Genomic DNA, 19,819 nt, shown 5'->3' with positions numbered 1-19,819 from the left:
ACATTCAAAAACACATTTGAACAAGTTAAATGAGTTCCTCTATTTTTCATTTGCTTTCGTGATATGCTGCAATAAGAACAAGCAAATTCGTTGAATTTATATCCCCCGCCGAGTACTGGTTATTACTTGAAGACCTGAAGACATAAGGCTTTATTTATATATTTATCATGGCATAAACAGTAATATTCTTTGTACTTGATAAATATTCAGGGCAATAACAGAGCCATAACTCTGTGTTAGATAGTAATATCTGGACGTAATTTGCCTTTGTGTATCCATGGTTGCCATAAAGTTTTGTTGAAATCAATACAGCAGTTGCAAAGAAATAGCAATATTGCTCTATATGCATACTACATAACTAATCAAGGGCCAAAACTCTGAGTTAAAGCGTCTGACCGAAACAACGCGACCATATGCACATTTCCTCTTGGTATTGAAGGTTCCCATAAAGTTTCGTTGAATTCCAGCCAGTAGTTACAGAGAAGTAGTGCGGAAACGATTATTGCTCTGGTTGCATACTGCATAAATAATCAAGGGCTATAACTCTAAGTTAAAGTGTCTGACCGGAACAATGCGATGATATACGCATCTCCTCTTGGTATTTAAGGTTTCATAAAGTTTCATTGAACTCCAGCCAGTAGTAGCAGAGAAGTAGTGCGGAATCGAATATTATATTCTATATGCATACTGCATAACTAATCAAGGGCCATAACTCTGAGTTAAAGTGTCTGACCGGAACAAGCTGACGATATGCGCATCTCCTCTTGGTATTGAAGGTTTCTATAAAGTTTTGTTGAATTCCAGCCGGTAGTTGCAGAGAAGTAGTTCGGAAAGGATTTTTGCTGTATATGCATACTGCGTAAGTAATCAAGGGCCATAACTATGAATTAAAGTGTCTGACCGAAAAAAGGCGACGATATGCGCATCTCCTCTTGGTATTGAAGGTTCCCATAAAGTTTTGTTGAATTCCAGCCAGTAGTAGCAGAGACGTAGCGCGGAAACGATTTTTACTCTATATGCATACTGCATAACTAATCAAGGGCCATAACTCTGAGTTAAAATGTCTGACCGGAACAAGGCGACGATATGCGCATCTCCTCTTGGTATTGAAGGTTCCCATAAAGTTTCGTTGTATTCCAGCCAGTAGTAGCAGAGAAGTAGCGCGGAAACGATTTCTACTCTATATGCTTACAGCATAACTAATCAAGGGCCATAACTCTAGAGGATATGCGCATCTCCTCTTGAAATTGATGTTTCCCATAAAGTTTCGTTGAATTCCAGCCAGAAGTGGCAGAGAACTAGTCCGGAAACGGACGGACGGATGGACGGACGGACGTTCTCACAGGACAGTAATTATGTGGCTACTCTATTGTTCTCTCTATTGTTCTTTTTAGCCACACAAAAGAAAATAGCCACATAAAAGCATTACTGTATGAATGACATCAAAGAGAAAAAACAGTTACCTATTGTCCCTCTAGCCACATAATTACTCTCCTGTGAGTGCGGAAGGACGGACGGACGAACAACGCCAAAACAATATCCCCGATCTATCGGCGAGGAATAATAACGGACAAACTGATATTATGTCATCTTTCTTTTGTTTTACTTTACGTCGCACCAACATTTTAGCGAATTACTTTGCACCAACATGATGGCGACTTTCGAGCTTTATTGATTGCGGAAACCTGAGGTGCCTTTTCGTACATCATTCTTGGCACAAATGGGCACCTGAGTAGAACCACCAACATACACCAAGCTAGCTGAATAGCTTCCTCAAATAAAAGAATCCAAAATGCATTGCAGGATTCGATGTATCTAAATATTAACATGCAATTTATGCTCATTGGTAAAGTAAGACCCGACGTCGAAACTGCCAAACTTATTCATTGAATGCCACCTTTTCTTGTTTATCTTTATTTTTATATTTGATATATTACTTGTCGTTATAAACTTCTATCTATCAAGTGCCTACCAACAAGGGTACATGTCAAAGAAGTGGCGTTCCATTTCTGCGAGTCGGTACAAATAATTGTCTCTTGACCAGAAAGAGTGAAGCCAGTGTCGCATGCTAACGTGGCTATTTGTCCATAAGTTGTTCCTGATGGAGCTTCAAACTGACCGTTTATAACTGTAACGTATCCACAATCTAAAACGAAAGAATGCTATATAATATTCATTTGAGTAAACGGCCAATTTCGTTTGAATCAATGACAAATTATTATATAATTATGCCTTATAAAACAAAAATAATATCCAATTCGGGGAAAATATTGTGCAAGCTCCGTTAGAGATTGATTTATACATAGACTATGTTAAACTGGTTTTACAATCAATGTGCTGAAGAGTTAAAAGTACAGTAATTTAAAATATATAGTTCTGAAGACAAAATGTATGATTAAAATTTTGAGCTTTTGTAAACATTGTCTATGCATTCTGTTTTTGTAAGGAACACGGAAACCATTTTTTTTTAAATCGAATTATCTAGTATTGTAAAAGGGTTATTCGTCGGAAGCACTGAAAATCGCAAAATTATAAAAGTAATGCAGACTCTGTTTCATTGAATCTGCACATGTGAGATATTGAAGAAGTACAACATCCCTCACGCCCCCTGGAACAGGATTTAACTTTATAATTAAATATGCTAGAATATATGATCTACCAATCAAAGGACATGATAAAGCTGTGATATTCCAATCTCCAGACTCTAGACACGTCACTGTCTCTTCGCTGATAGTTGTGTTGCATATTAATGTTGCTGACTGTCCAAATGTTGTTCCTGACGGGGCACTGAAATTGCCCTCGAAGTATGTAAGATTTCCACAATCTGGAGATGAAAGAACAACCAATAATCAGAAATTATGATAAATTGTTCAGATACTTTAAAGCCAGAAACGTTTGACTTCCTTACATGAATTTAATTAATCAAAAACAATAAGGTTATTTTTCCAACAAATAATAAAAAAATACTTATAATTTAGTGTGTCGTAATGAACAACTTAAACATGTAATTATAATAACGTACAATCCGTTAATTAACACAATTGTTTGTCCTCTACTCATATCAAGGAGGTATGGTTTTTTTACATTTCTTACACGGATGTTTTACAAAGCTGAGAAAAATTTCTTGTAAGAAAAAGTACTGTTGGATATAACACGAATATAGATGTTTTAGCTGGTGTATGATTTAACATGTACTGAAAACGTTTCATCGCAAAAAGCTTAACATACACAAGGCAAAAAAGTGAATATGTACATATGATAATATGATATGCATAATAAGCACACATACCGACAATGTTGCATACAGCTATATCATTCCATTCGCCAGATTCTGTACATTTCATCGTCTCTTCACCGGAAAGAATATAACCAGTGTCACAAGACTGTGTTGCTTTTTGTCCAAACGTTGTTCCAGATAGAGCTTCGAAATGGCCGTTGACAATTGTAAGATTTCCACATTCTAGAAAATAATTAACTTACAATTATATATAGTTTTGATATCCATATCACAATGAGCTTATCATCTACTATTCTTTTCGGAATGTATCAGTCATACCTTCTTACAAATTACAATTCATATTTCATCAAATTCAAATAAAAATACAGTAAAATGCTAATTATATAGAGGATATTTGTTTGTTTTGCATGTAAGATTGAAATATAATTTCACTGAGTGAACACCAGATGCAATATTTTCACGAGTGGCGTAGCCACGAGTGAAAATATAATAGCTGGTGTTCACGAATGAAATATATTTCAATCTTATATGTAAAACAAATAAATTTTCTTTTTATTTCATGCTTTTTAAGTGATTTTAAGTATTTTTTACCGATTTTGCCGCGTAACGTCGCGCATTCTCCTTTGTGACGTCATCACATCATGACGTCACATCATCAATTTTGAAATATAGTTCTGTTAAATTTCTCTAACTTTGTTACATTTTAACATGATGTATGGGGACATCGACTTTCTTTTCCTAAAGAAGCAAAATTTACGTATAAAGGCATTTATTTCTGCCTGTTATTCCATTAAGTTATGATTTTCTTTTCATCCGCATTCAGATATAGTCCGGCTACAGTGAAAATTATATTTGATAAATTTCACTAGTGGTTTATCAGAATATAATCATCTGATATATTACAATAAAACACTGGAAAGCATGAAATAAAAAAACTACTTTTCGGACTTTGGAGGGATGTTTTTATTTTCGAGTCGGTCTCAATTCGAGGACTAATTAAAAATTTAAAATGTTTGCAAAGTATTGATAGTTGAACATAACCTATAAATTTATCTGCTAAAGTGTACATACCAACAATTGTACACGTGACGACAGTAGCGTTCCATTCTCCTGTCTCTGTACACGTGACGATCTCTTCACCGGAAATATTGTAACCGGTATTACATGACTGTTTGGCTGTTTCACCAAATGTTGTTCCTGATGGAGCTGTAAAATGTCCGTCAACGACTGTCACATTTCCACAATCTGTTGATATGAAAATAATTTTGTCTTGTATTAATGTTTTTACAATCAACATTAACTAATATATGTTCTTAACAACCGGTCATTTCTGTGTAAATGAGTGTAGGGTAATAAGCCAAGAAAACAAATTAAATGTGTGATTGCGACATTCTACTTTCAGGTGTCTACGTGCCACAGTGGCATAAATCCGACATTTGCAGTATTTCTTCATCTCGTTGCAACGACTCATTAGCTTCTGGCCAAGACTTATTATCTTGCGGCCTCAAAATATTATCTCTTATCACTCAAAATTGATATACATTTCCTAGAACATAGATTAAACTTTCTCCCAGATATTTCTTTCACAACAAACAGAATTGCAATACTCATGTAAAAATGAACACATGTAGGTGACAAATAGACTTATTATCTTGCGGCCTCAAAATATTATCTCTTATCACTCGAAATTGATATACATTTTCTAGAACATAGATTAAACTTTCTCCCAGATATTTCTTTCACAACAAACAGAATTGCAATAATCATGTAAAGATGAACACATGTAGGTGACAAATAGAAAAAATGACATGCTTAACTTTCAGTTTAGGCCATATTATCAAGCCAAAATAGATAGAACTGTTTTTATTTTTTACCTCAATATAAAATTGAATTAGGGGACAGCGATATTTGTCTGTTTTCTATTGTTTTCTATTTGAGATAGTGTGAAGCACGTGGAAAGCGTGATAATAAAATTTACGTCATTCATTACTAATACGTCATGGCCACGAGATAATAGCTTAAGGTCACAAGATAATAAGTCGTGGACACAAGATAATATCTTGAGGCCACAAGATAATAAGTCGTGGACACAAGATAATATTTTGAGGCCACAAGATAGAATAAGGCCGCAAATGTCACCTCTATGCCACCGTAAATATCAGAAACTATTTTTACATTAAATTTAACATATCATGATAGGATAAAACGCATTTACCAATTATGGTGCACACAGCGGCGGCAGAGCTCCAATTTCCTGATTCTTTACATGTGACCGTCTCTTCTCCAGAAAAAACGTAACCGATGTTACATGACTGTGTAGCTGTTTGACCGTACGTCGTTCCTGACGGAGCACTGAAATTTCCGTTGTCGACAATAAGATCTCCACAGTCTATAAAGAAAAGAAATATGATATGAAAAACATCAGTTATTTTGATATACAATCAGTTGTCCTGAAATACAAATTTATTTATGTATAGAAACACATTTTATGGAATAAGCCATACAAATAATTATCAATTGAGTAAATTTTATTGCAAGAGAAAGCATGTTTGCAACTGTTGCTTAATTAATTACAGTTTTAATTTTCAAGCTTTTTATTCAAACAGTATTAAATTTTATGAACTGTTATGGATTGACAACGAAGCAACATTATGACATGATAAGTTTAATTCTAAATAATAACGAACAATAAAGTAACAACTCCAGTTTTATATCTTTGATGCCATTCCTTCCAGTAAGTTTATAAATCTTGATAATTCAAAAGGTAAAATTTTGTGAAATAATACTGGAATGAAAATATTTATTTCAGTATATTTATATAGGATTAAACATATTTACCAACTATTGTGCACACAGCGGCGGCGGCGCTCCAATTTTCAGATTTTGTACATGTGACCGTCTCTTCTCCAGATAAAGTGTAACCGGTGTTACATGACTGTGTGCCAGTTTCTCCGAACGTCGTTCCAGATGGAGCATTGAAATTTCCGTTCTCAACCGTAACATCCCCACAGTCTGTAAATGATTGAAATAAGTCGTACTTAAAGACGAGTAACAATTCAGATACAAAGATGTGTCGTTACATGTATATAATGATGCTGATATGAACAACTAACTATCAAAACACATTCGTTATCATTGTAAACACATGCGAAATTCCTTTTAAATCTATGACATGTTTACCTCTGAAATAATGATAGCTTTTGAAGTATATGAATTCTCGAACTTCATTTAAATATAAACTGACTGACTTGTAGTTGTAAATTACAAAAATGTCTTTTAGTCTGTTTTGGAAAAAGAATTCATGTTTGAATTCAATATGTGTAATTCGAATTTCCTTAAAATAATAATGAAATGAAACAAATTCATATAATATTATACATATTGATGTGGGATAAAACGCGTTTACCAATTATGGTGCACACAGCGGCCACGGAGCTCCAAGCTCCCGATTCTGTACATGTGACAGTCTCTTCTCCAGAAAAAGTGTAACCGGTGTTACATGACTGTGTAGCTGTTTGACCATAAGTCGTTCCTGACGGAGCACTGAAATTTCCGTTGTCGACAGTAAGATCTCCACAGTCTTCCAAGAAAAGAAATAAGTCAATAACAAAATAAGTAACTGTTTGAAATACAATATGTGATACTGAAAACACTGTAAGGACATAGTTATGATTCAGTAAAGTTCCTTAAACTTCAGTTAAATAATTTATACAATTTCTTCTAGCCTGTTTTGTAAAATGCTTTATATTTCAAGAGTAAAATATTGTCAAAAATATCGTTTTTAAAGCAAATTATATTTGCATATCTTAATTTACGCATTTGATAACATAAAATGCATTTACCAACTATAGTGCATACAACGGCGGCGGCGCTCCAATTTCCGGATTCTGTACATGTGACCGTTTCTTCTCCAGATAAAGTATAACCGGTATAACATGACTGTGTGCCAGTTTCTCCAAACGTCGTTCCTGATGGAGCATTGAAATTTCCGTTCTCGACAGTTAGATTTTCACAGTCTGTAAATTATTAAAATACGTCATAAGACGAGTAACAGTTCAGATACTATTCTTTGTCGAAGGAAATATTTCAAGATGCAGATACTCGTATAATTCATTAATTATCAGTGCATAATATTAAGAACGAATTATTTCAAGTATATAAAGCTATATTAGTGCTGAACAAAATAATGTTTGAATATCAAAATATAGTACATCTAAAATTCTTGTAAAAGTAAATATGGTAGTTAAGTGCTTAAAATCACGTAATACTCGATTAACGGATACTTAAACCATACTTAAAATAGCAAAACTGAAAAAAATAATGTTTGAATTTCAAAATATAGTACATCTAAAATTCTTGTAAAAGTATAGAAATATTTAATAAGATATAGCTTTTAAAATATCTTTTGAAATAAACCATTAAAATTGTAAAGACATCTAAAATTCCCTTTACAAGCTGAACAAAAGATTGCAAGTTTGCAATCACTACTATGTTGACAAGTTGTAATTTACATAATTTACACATATTGTAACAAGCTATAAAGTAATGTCATTAATGTTTATGTTTAATTCAAAAACTTTACTTTAATATAAATTTATCTGTGGTGTTATCTTACAAACCTTGTTTAAAGCATTTAAAGAAACAATATATTTATACCTCTAAGGGTTAGAATATGTATAAATGATTTTAAAAGTGAGTGAAATATTTTTTTTATATAATATAATACATATTTCGATGGGGATAACACCCATTTACCAATTATGGTGCACACAGCGGCAGCGGAGCTCCAAGTTCCTGATTCTGTACATGTGACAGTCTCTTCTCCAGATGAAACGTAACCGGTGTTACATGACTGTGTAGCTGTTTGACCGTACGTCGTTCCTGACGGAGCACTGAAATTTCCGTTGTCGACAATAAGATCTCCACAATCTGTAAAGGAAAGAAATAAGTCAATAACAAAATCAGTAATTATTTGAAATTCAATCGGTTGTAATGAAAACTAGAATAAACTCGTACATGTAGATATGATTAAGTAAAGATTAATGATATGCAAAACATGCAAATTCTATTACAAGAGACAACAAGTTTGCAATCAATGCTAAATTGGTGACAATTTTAAATTTGTGTCATTTTTTATTTAAACATTATTAACGTATTTTATCAATGTTTGTTTGTTTGTTTGTTTGTTTGTTTCATTTTACGCCTTTTCCCAACAGTATTTCAGTCAAATAGGCGGGTAGCTCCTAACCATCAATGTTAATAGATTGACAATGAACAATTTGATAACAATTTTATAACAGAATATGTTTTATTTCAAAAAAGTCACTTGCAATATAAACTTTCAGTTAAATGATTTATACCATATTTTTCTAGTTTGTATTGTATAATGCTTTATATTCCAAGGGTAATACATGTGTACATGAAACAGTACAGTTTTAATGCAAATTATATTTTCTGAGCTAAATTGACATCTTTCAAAAGGATAAAATGCATTTACCAATTATAGTGCACACAACGGCGGAAGCACTCCAATTTCCGGATGCTGTACATGTGACTGTCTCTTCTCCAGATAAAGTGTAACCGATGTTACATGATTGTGTTGCTGTTTCACCATATGTTGTTCCTGATGGAGCATTGAAATTCCCATTTTCGACAGTTAAATTTCCACAGTCTGAATATGATAGAAATAAGTCATGCAAAAGGACGGGAAACAGTACAGATACATTGAATATGATATAATATTTGCCGGCATATATAATATTGACCAAAGCGAAAGCCGAGATCAATATGACTTTCTGTCGGTGAATATCACATCATATTCAATGACTCACTAGGCAATAAATATTTAATCATATAAATAGGCTAAGAATTAAAAAAGAAACACAAAAAGTACAACTTTAATTTTATATAACATGTAAAATGTTTGACTCATTGAAGCGCGGGAAAAAAGACGTACGTGTTAGGCTTTCAGCGTCTACGCGAATGCTGCGCATACAAAAGTAATTCAAGTTCATACACATCATTGCGGTGTAGCCTTTAAGTATAATTGTAAAGCAATGCTATTTGAATATAGAAATATGCCATAAAAAACAAACGCAACAATTTTTTTTAATTAAACGCGTAATTAACAGTCAACGGTGTATGGTCATTGTATATGAGTTTCAATCTATTTTTAGACTGGGAAAATTCAATTCAGCCAGTGAATATGATACTGCAACCAGTGAATATGGTTTTATAAAAAGTTCTGTTGACAACTGTTTGGACCAATGAGATTGCAGCTATATTTAAATCATGTCGTTACGAAGAAGAAGAAGAAGAATGATTTTATTTTCAACTTGTACACAACATATGGTACATCGTTGTACAATATACATTTACAAAATACATGGCATATGGTCACTATGATTGACAATGTTAACATTCTGTATCAGCAATCAATAATGTTTAAGTAAAGTTTATATCTATGAAAAATTAAATAATTATGTGTATGTTCTTAAGACATTACCTTAGAAAATATGTACTTAAGTATTCATCTTAGAAAAAGAAAAGTCAGGTTTGAAAATTAACTTAAGTAAAGTGAACAAATACTTTCTATCAATTGAACAATCATACAAATTAGAATAAAATTAACACCTGTTCTAGAAGTATTTTTTTAAACTGATTACATCAAATATTATTTTTGGCAGTAAAGAAAAACAATTTATAAAAAGTACTATTGGAGAACGAACGGAATATCATATAGTCCTTGATAATATGGACATGTCCTCAGCATGTGTTTCAATCAATAGTGATACATGATTAAGTAAAGTAGACATTATGCATGAGTATGCCATAAATATATTACTTTTGGTGTTTATTGAGAAAAAGGCAACAATCTATAGGAAAGTACTATTGTAGCATCGACCACAGATATATGTTTAATACGTTGATGTCGGTTCAGGCCGTGACAAAAAAACACAACGATTTATAGTTGATATTGCTTATCACTTTGGAAACGTATATATTCAAACTTTAAAATAAAACTGCATTATTACTGTATTGTATAAAGCAGCTCTGTGCGAATACGACTCGCTTGGTAAATATATTTCGCCAGGTTTCTGGTGATAACTTTATTTTTAGCAGATACTAATTGTACGAATTTGTGCATATTTGGGCGCCTGTAAAAATATTGTTTAATGTATTTATGACGCAAGGTTTCATAGGCTTTGCAAATTATAGTGAAGTGGTATTCATCCTCAATTTCTTGAGAATCACAAAGCTGACAAACTCGCTCGGACCGTTCTATGCGATTTCGACCGTGCCTACCAGTTTCAATGCGCAGCCTATGTGCCGATACGCGTATTCTTGTCAAAGACTGACGTAAATACTTAGAGTTTATAACATTCAGATAGTCACTCGTGACGAACTCATCTTTAAGGTATACATATAAAGTGTTCAGAACATTATTTGCTTGCAAATCAGCTCGCCAGCTCTGTACGTAACAGTCAAATAGCCGTTGTCTAAATAAAGGTAGGAAGAGTTTCGCATCTACGTTATCTTGATTTTCCCAAACGTCAGAAAACCCATACTGATCGAGTAATATCTTAACTCTACCGGCCCAACTTACTGTATTACTATTTAGGCATCTTTTCAACGATTCGTCATATACACGTTTAATTATAATGTTATCCGTCGTTAGAATTTGTAACCAATACTTAATAATCTGATAATATCTTGTAATATGCAGCGGATACCGCGCTAGTTCCCCATATACGGCTGCGTTACTAGTACTTTGTTTGACTCCCAAGATTGACTTGCAAAACCTCAAGTGCACGCGTTCTATTTCCTTTGTTTTCGAGAAACCCCAAATCGGACAGGCATAGTTTAAGATCGCACCGACAAATGCATCAAAAAGTTTCATAGATAACGATGGGTTTAATTCATATTTGTTGATATTGTTTAAAAGTATGTTTGAAGCTTTAATCGCCTTTCCAATAACGTACTGATTATGCAAAACGAATGAACCGGTATAATTAAACACGACCCCCAAGTAATTAAAAATCATTTACTACTTCAAGAGGTTGGTTGTTATAATACCAGCGCTCTTCTTGCTTAACAGGACCCCTTTTACGGAACACTACGACTTTGGTTTTTTTCTATATTAACTTGAAGTCCCCAGTAATTGCAATACTCATATAATTTGTTTAAACTAGTCTGTAAGTCCTGAACAGAATTACCAATTAAAACCATTTCGTCTGCAAACATTAGTAATATTACACAAATATCATACATTGTTAAACCAGACGTGTTCGAATCTTGCAAAAATAGTTCCAAATCCTCTAGAAATAACGCGAACAAGGCAGGAGAATTATTAAGACCTTGTCTTAGACCGATTGATATTTCGAAGAAGTCTGAGTACTTATTACAACTTTTAACGCATGATTTTACTACAGCATACATTGCCCTAAACGTTTGTAGAATTTTACCATCGATGCCCATATTGAAAAGTTTGAACCACAGTGCATTGCGGTAGACGGAGTCAAAGGCTTTCTGCAGATCAATGAATGCGCAGTGCAGTCTCAACTTTTGTGATAAAATGTGTTCTATTAAGTTATGTAATACAAAGGCCGCATCAACTGTACTCCTACCCTTTCTAAAACCAAACTGAGCGTCTGAAATAAAATTGTTTTTTTCGAACCATTTTTCAATTCTACCTGTCAGTATACTTGTATATAATTTTCCCAGATTGCTTAATAAAGTGATCCCACGATAATTATTTGGCAAATTTTTATCCCCCTTTTTAAAGATAGGCACTATAAATCCTTGAGACCAGGATTCTGGGAATTGTCCAGAATTGAACACTTTGTTGAATAAATCAGTAATATGGCTACCAAGTATATCAATTGTTTCTATTAAATATTCGTTAATTAAGTGATCACTAGGACACGATGATTTGTTGCGCTTAAGACTTTTTACTGCTGTGATAACCTCTTGTAGCGATATAGGGCCATTAAGTTCACTGAATGTTGAATCATTCACATTAAAATCAGAAGTTTCGTTGAAAGTTTCAACATTATCAATGGAAGTTGTCCTAATATCACTAAATAATTCAGAGAAATATGTCTTAAACTCATCCGGCGATATATTACCATTTGAATTATTATATTTTGTCTTAAAATGTTTCCAGAAGTCACGAGGCTTTTTATTTTTTAGATCGGTCAATTCCCTTGATTTCTTTATTTTATGTGCACGTTTCTTTTTGCGTGAAATATATTTGAAACGCTTCCTTGCGTCGCACAACTGCGCTCTATTATAATCAGACTTGCAGTTATTAAATAAAATTAGTGTGTTTTTATATTCATTTTTAAGCATTAAACATTCATCATCGAACCATGGAGAACTATAATCACGCGGCGTGTTCCTATTATTTGAATTACCCGTATATTCTTTTTTAAATAATGAATCCGCCGCGTCTAAAATAGCTCGCGAGAACTGCGTTACTGCTGAATCTACGTCAAGAGTGTCATCAAAAACAGTATTATTAAAAATATTTAAATTTCCAATAATATTGCTTCTAAATGATGCCTTTTTATCAGCTTCCCATTTATAGTAAATATGTGATTCGGAAGAATGTACATCTGTATCTGTACGACACGGCTCAATTCCAGTTATATTAAACGACAACGCTGCGTGGTCGCTAAATGTGTTGAAAGGTAATATTTCAAAAGAATTAAGTACGTGAAACTCTTTCAACAAAAGATAATCGATTGTACTGCTTGAATTACGGTTAAAAAATGTAAAGGAGTCCGTGTTTATATAACGCCCGTTAGCAATTCGCAAACCTGTTGCTTTACACAGATCTAACATTTTTAATCCCCGGCTATTGCATACGATGTCGCATGAGGTTCTGGGAAGGGTCTCATCGGGTATATAATTCAAATCGTCCGTAAAATTTATATTTGAATCACAAAGTATATAATCTGGCCTATTCCCTACTCTACAATTCCAGTCCCCCGCCAATAAAATACATCCGATTTGATCAAAGTAATAGATGTCTTGCATTAATAGTTCGAACAGATCCGCATCAATAACATTAGCAGCCGGACTCGACCATAAATATAGACTCATCGAAAAACATTGCATTTAGCTTTACCATAAATATAGACCTCACATAAGTAAATATATATGTAGTAAAATTTTCTATATCAAATTGAAAAACATATGCATTTAGAAACAAATTCTTTTTGCTGTCTGTTAACCAAAGTTCCAGGCAATAGTATCAAATATAAAGTGATTTTTTTGTTGGCCTTAATTGCCTCCTGTAGTTTGGGTACTAAACCTCCTTCTTCGGGCTGCTATTTCCGGCGGGAATTGTTCATAAAGGTAATAATCCGATCCTCTCAACAAACGCTTTTGCCGACGAACAATCTCCCTGTCTGAGAAAAACGCAAATTTTATAACCACGTTGCGGTCCCGACGAGAGCCGGGCGCTCCCATACGATGTATGCGCTCAAGTTTCATGGACTCCACTATTGACTGGGCCATTTTGAGTTTGTTCACTAAGAAATCACGAAATTTTAAATCCAAATTTTCACCAGGCTCCTCCTTGAGCCCACCTAGCACTAGATTGTTCCGCATGCTTTGAGATTCTAAGTATGTAACTTTATCTTTGAGGTTTGTGTTTTCTTTTTCGAGAACGTCAATGCGTGATTGGTACTCCGCAGAGATAAATTCAACTCGCTCAATGCGCTCGTCGATCTTGCTCAATGTATGATCCAATGCTTTATTTTGATCGTGTACACGGACGCTCAAAAGTTTCATGTCTTTATCAAAAGAGAGCACCTTTTCCTCTAGCGAATCCAATTTATTCAAACGTGTTTCCATGGCGTTCAACTTAGTTTCCAGACATTTCAAGAATTTCACAAGAAAATCATTGATGCAAAGCATCAAAGGGCGACGCCAAAAGAATTTGATCCAGATTTGCACCTAAATACTTAACAAAAGATGTGTACTTTATAGCAGTACCATTACATGTGACCTGGAGGCTAGGGCCAGTTTAAGTTGAAACTTAAACCAAAGAAGAATAGACTCTGTCTTGCCAAGATGCAAAGACAATTTATAGTCAATTGAGCAATCTTATAAGACTTATGCTATAAGAAAGAATTTCTTCAGATTTATTTATGAGACACAAGGATTCCTGAGTCATCAGCATATAATCACTGGCACGAGTATCGGACCTGGGAAGAAAAAATATGACCAGATGACCAGATTGATAAAAAAACTGTGTTTATAAAAACCAAAACAAAAAATGTAAATAATGATCCCCTTTAAAAATATACTATCAACTTGAAGTATATTTTTAAAGGGGGGTCATTATTTACATTTATTTTGGTTGTTGACACTTTTAAGATGAACACAGGTTTTTTTATCAATCTGGCCATATTTTTTTCTTCCAAGGTCTGATACTCGTGCCTGTGCATTATAATAAAAGCTTATTGCTTAGGGTTGAAGACATGTAATTGACATATATTAGACATAAAAGAGGACCTAAAATGAACATCAGGGGGACAGCATAGGTACTCCCAGAGCAGTAGTAGAATGAGTACCAGCCACATCAACCAGCTACTATCAGAGATAAGACTTAAACCATGTAAGAATGTCATTATATATGGCAGATGCTTGAAGTTTCATGAAGAAGAAGAAAAACAACTTCTTCATCCCAGATGTGCAGTATTGTGTGTTCAACTGTATCAAATGCCCTTTGTAGATCTAAAAGTATCATGCAAAACTGCCTTTGTCCATTTCAAATAATGCAATCTGTTAAATGAATCAAACATGTGTCAGTTGAAAAAACCACTTCTAAACCCGGACTGAAACTGCCTGACCATGACTCGAACCCATGACTTTCAGAAGACCAACTGAGCTATCCGGCCTGCTACACATTTTCTCTTTAATAATGAAACAGTTCTAAACCACAACATATTTCCCCACTATATCGATTTGTGTTCGTGAATTTCTTATGTTACAGAGCATAGGAAATTGAACTCATGCTTATATGCAGTCACAGGATGAGAAAAACTTTGAGCTTGACCAGAACTCAAACCTGTGACCAACATAAGAAATTTTACGAAGGCTGATTTGTATTTTGCATCAAGGGCACCGGGCAAATAGACCTTAAGTTATGCTCTGGAAACTGTTTTCAGTTTTAAAGTAACAGTGACCTTGACCTTTGACCTTGTGACACCAAAATCAATAGGGGTCTCCTACCCAATATGGACAATCATCCTATGAAGTTTCAACACTGTGGGCCAAATGGAACTTAAGTTACGTTCCGGAAACTGTTTTCAGTTTTAAAGTAATAGTGACCTTGACCTTGTTTTCATCTGGCGCCCAGTTACTTTTTATACTATGTTGGTTTTCATGTGGCACAAATCACCCACTATAAATTTAGTGCACAAATTTATTCAAGGGCAAGTAACAATCTACTCTATGTACAGTCTGTTGTCGGGTTGACTCAGGAGACCTGGAGGTTGAGACCGGTGTCTCTTCATTACAAATAGATAAGACCGAAGCTGTTTTTTTCAAACTATGCACATGTTAGAAAAAAAAAAGAATAACTATTCAGAATATGATTTTTTGAGACTTTATTAATTACATTGCTTGATCCAAGTTTAAGGACATTTTCAATCAATACAAGTTTTATCATTTATAACTATAAATGAAAGTCTCATCCCTTTAATAATAATGACATAACTGTATCTCTTTAAATGCAGAAAATATAAGTCTCAACATATCAATATACTACTGTCTAAGATATACATGTATGCACATAACATTAATAATTCCCAGTTTATATTAAATATATATGAAATCCTAACATTAACATGCTTTTGATGACCTTACAACTGGTGAATTATATACAACAAAAATAGTATTATAAGTAATACCTAAGATAGACAGAAAAGAACAAATAATTTAGTAAACATGAGTTACTTCCCCTTAAAATAAAGAAAACCTGAAACCAAAAGAACACCCTAAACAGCAAAATTATGAAATGCTGCAGGTTCAGTTTTATCAAGCCATGCAAATTAATGGTAATGTATTCATAAAAAAATAGATGGCCATGTGTCAGCAGTAATTGCAGAAAATCGGATAGCTTTCAACATCCGGATACTGGTACACTTTGTAAAAACAACCATTCTGCGCAACAGATAAATGTAATAAGGATAAAATCAATAGGATAATCGTTTACAACAGTTCCATTACCTATCCTTATACTCAATTGCAGGTGAACTTTCTTCTTGTAGGAAAATTTTGAAAATGTATAAATGAATGAATGAACTGATACGGCCTCAATCTAGACCACAACGATATTCGAAATCCGGGTTTTAGTATTGTCATTAAAACTAAGGGACAAGCTGTTAAACTTAACCTGAAATTTCGTGAAAATAATATCACAATGCACATGCTTTTTATAAAAAGTTATTAAATACAAATATAATAACACATTTGTTTACTTGATTTTTACGAATCAAAATAAAACTAATTAACACAACATGAAATTAACTGCTAATAATAACAGCTCCTTCCATAGGCAAAAATAAAAAGCGTTCCATAATAGACGACGCCGCTCACCGGCGTCGCCAATAATGTCACTATTTGAAGGTGAGGGTTCAGCAGGCGATTCCACTGGTGTAGACGCTGGGGCGGACGCCATCGTGCGACCACCTTCCCCTCCGGGCTGAGTAGCAAGGTTTACGTCGTTGTCCAAATTGTCGAAAATAATATCTTCAAATACGTTATTTGAAATGTCAAACAATACACTGTTAGTTTCAAACAAAAGTTCGCTCACCGGTTTGGTCTGATTATCCGAAACAGACTCCTCTGACGGGCCTCGCGCCCGATATATTTTACTCAGATTGACAAATTCCTCCTCATTACTGCTTCTGTTTTTACGCTTTTTATGTTTTTTGGTCGATTTTGAACTCATTATATGTTTATATCCACAGTTATACCAAAAAAGTTCCAAAAATGCATTTTAAACTTGTAAAATCCAGATTTAATTTCACAGAGAAAAAACACGCTACTCGATTCAAATCACGTGACCACGTTACGACTACATAATTATGCAGATATGATCAATGAATAATGTTAAAAGCACAGTCAAGTCATTCGTTACAACAATGCATGCCCATGGTATGGGTGGACATTGTTAAAGCGAAAATTCCTTTACAATCTAAGAAAAGTATGAAATTTTGAAATCACTTCTGACATGATGATAAGATTTTTGATTTACACAATGTTTACGCATTTTGTAACTTAAAATCTGTCTTGAAAAAAGAATTAATGTCTTAAATGTTTAGAGATTGTTTAGAATAACAATGAATTGTGAAATAGTACCGTTACGATATTTAAAGCAAATTATATTTGCATATCTAAATTCACATATTGTGATAACATAAAATGCATCTACCAACTATAGTGCACACAACAGCGGTGGCGCTCCAATTTCCTGATTCTGTACATGTGGCTGTTTCTTCTCCAGATAACGTGTAACCGGTGTTACATGACTGTGTACCAGTTTGACCGTACGTCGTTCCTGATGGAGCATTGAAATTTCCGTTGTTGACAGTCACATCTCCACAGTCTGTAAAGTAAAGAAATAAGTCATGACCAAAATCATTAATGTTTTGAAATATCAGTCGTCCTGAAAGTTATTTAAAAAACGTAAAGATCAATCATGGATATGTTAAACTCATACTTTGCAATGATTACAAAGCGTGATCAATATTTATTGTTTGCAATTAATTTTAATAAATGAAAATTAAAAATTTATATAAGTTTTAATTTACACAGTATTTATGCATTTATTAAATCTTAACTTTATGGATTGACAATAAAGCAATTTGATCACAGAATATGTGTCACTGGCAACACAGATGTATATTAAGTTGTATATTTTTAACCATTATTTCTGTTATGTTTTGTAAAACATCTTAATGTTTCTAGAGTTAAAATTATGTGAATTATAACCTACTACCTTCTATAAATACTAATTCCTTATTTTTAACTGTGTAATGGAACCGTTGAAATCCTGTTCATGCGCAGTGTTGAAATGAACTGCTCAACATTTTTAACTGTTTACAACTGTCAAAGAACGCTCAGCTCAATGAATGGTAGTGCTGTTTAGAAAATCAAGCGTCTGTATGATTTACTTGTAAACAGTTTACAATTAAAACTGTTGTAAAAATTTATTAGTTTGTTGTTGCAGTATCAAATATAGTTTGATTGCAAAGAATTAGGTAATAAAACAATTATTTCATGGGGGTTTGTGAAACATTCAAGACTGTTATCCCTCGGTATCAGGGATGATATTTTTTCTGTAACCCTTGGCATGCATTCGGCCGCTGGCAAAAGCTTCAAATGTTATCCCTGATACATCGAGGCAACAGTTTTGACTGTTCCACAAATACTCATGAAATAATTGTATAATAATTCCATTTAAAAGTGAGTAACTTTTACATATCTTAATTAACCTATTATGATATGATGAAACACATTTACCAACGAGTGTGCACACAACAGCAGAGGCATTCCAGGTTCCGGATTCTGTACATGTGACAGTCTCATCTCCAGATAACGTGTAACCGGTGTTACATGACTGTGTGGCTGTTTCTCCATACGTCGTTCCTGATGGTGCAATGAAATTTCCGTTGTTGACAGTCACATCTCCACAGTCTGCAAAGTAATGAAATAAGTCATGACCAAAATCATAAATGTTTTGAAATATCAGTCGGAAACTACAATTTTATTACTATTCGTGTATTTTCATGGATAGGCTAATTCTCGTATATAAAATATAGCGATATATTCTGCTGTATGATTTTCTTTATTACATTACAAGCATATTACTTTTTACAAACGCAAACAATCCACGAATGTATGAATACGCCTTAATGTCATATTTCTTTTTCCAAAGAGCACGACATACCATACCCACAAAATAAAGTGAATTCACGGTATGCTTTATACTATTGGGTTGAACTATAATAACATGTAGTTCATATTTTTGGGCATTAATGAACATCTGAATTATAAAATTATATGTTTCAAAATTTTAGATTATGTTAAAGAAACGCCACTGAAGATTTTTGACATGATTGGACTAATTATATTGTGTGAAATGTTGTACTTTTTCATGAAGATCTAGACAAATAAAATCTATGTAAAGTTTTAAATCATTTGCTTAGTCCATTTTTCCAAAATATAAAGAAGTAATGTGCAGATTGACAAAGAAGGAAAAGCGATAACGCATTATATATTAGCTGTAATAAAACGCATTTACCAACTATGGTGCACACAACGGCAGAGGCACTCCAAGTTCCCGCTTCTGTACATGTGACCGTCTCTTCTCCAGATAAAGTGTAACCGGTATTACATGACTGTGTGGCTGTTTCTCCATACGTCGTTCCTGACGGTGCGTTGAAATCTCCCTTGGCAACAGTTAGATCCCCACAATCTATTATTGATTGAAATGAGTCGTTAATAAAAGCCAGTATCGTTCAAATTACTATGATTTGTTATAAATTGATGTCATTTTTG

The 19,819-nt window shown here is 33.7% G+C and overlaps 1 protein-coding gene across 1 annotated transcript in view; it reads right to left on the bottom strand.

Moving 5' to 3' along the window:
* The window catches only part of LOC132715863 (sushi, von Willebrand factor type A, EGF and pentraxin domain-containing protein 1-like), a 47,049-nt gene that overhangs the window by 14,348 nt on the left and 12,882 nt on the right, over nucleotides 1–19,819 (bottom strand). Inside the window, exons 8-20 of the mRNA XM_060698958.1 lie at nucleotides 19,563–19,736; nucleotides 18,782–18,955; nucleotides 17,691–17,864; nucleotides 8,736–8,909; nucleotides 7,994–8,167; nucleotides 7,081–7,254; nucleotides 6,645–6,818; nucleotides 6,077–6,250; nucleotides 5,454–5,627; nucleotides 4,310–4,483; nucleotides 3,290–3,460; nucleotides 2,660–2,824; nucleotides 1,973–2,146 (exon numbers count right to left, since the gene is read on the bottom strand). Coding sequence (XP_060554941.1) covers nucleotides 1,973–2,146; nucleotides 2,660–2,824; nucleotides 3,290–3,460; nucleotides 4,310–4,483; nucleotides 5,454–5,627; nucleotides 6,077–6,250; nucleotides 6,645–6,818; nucleotides 7,081–7,254; nucleotides 7,994–8,167; nucleotides 8,736–8,909; nucleotides 17,691–17,864; nucleotides 18,782–18,955; nucleotides 19,563–19,736 — 2,250 coding nt within the window. The remainder of the gene's footprint in view (nucleotides 1–1,972; nucleotides 2,147–2,659; nucleotides 2,825–3,289; nucleotides 3,461–4,309; nucleotides 4,484–5,453; nucleotides 5,628–6,076; nucleotides 6,251–6,644; nucleotides 6,819–7,080; nucleotides 7,255–7,993; nucleotides 8,168–8,735; nucleotides 8,910–17,690; nucleotides 17,865–18,781; nucleotides 18,956–19,562; nucleotides 19,737–19,819) is intronic.

The sequence above is a fragment of the Ruditapes philippinarum genome, unplaced genomic scaffold (genome assembly GCF_026571515.1).
Source record: "Ruditapes philippinarum isolate M1 unplaced genomic scaffold, ASM2657151v2 ctg3667_1_1_1_1, whole genome shotgun sequence".
Classification (NCBI taxonomy): Eukaryota; Metazoa; Mollusca; class Bivalvia; order Venerida; family Veneridae; genus Ruditapes; species Ruditapes philippinarum.
This window is presented reverse-complemented; position numbering and strand designations above follow the sequence as displayed.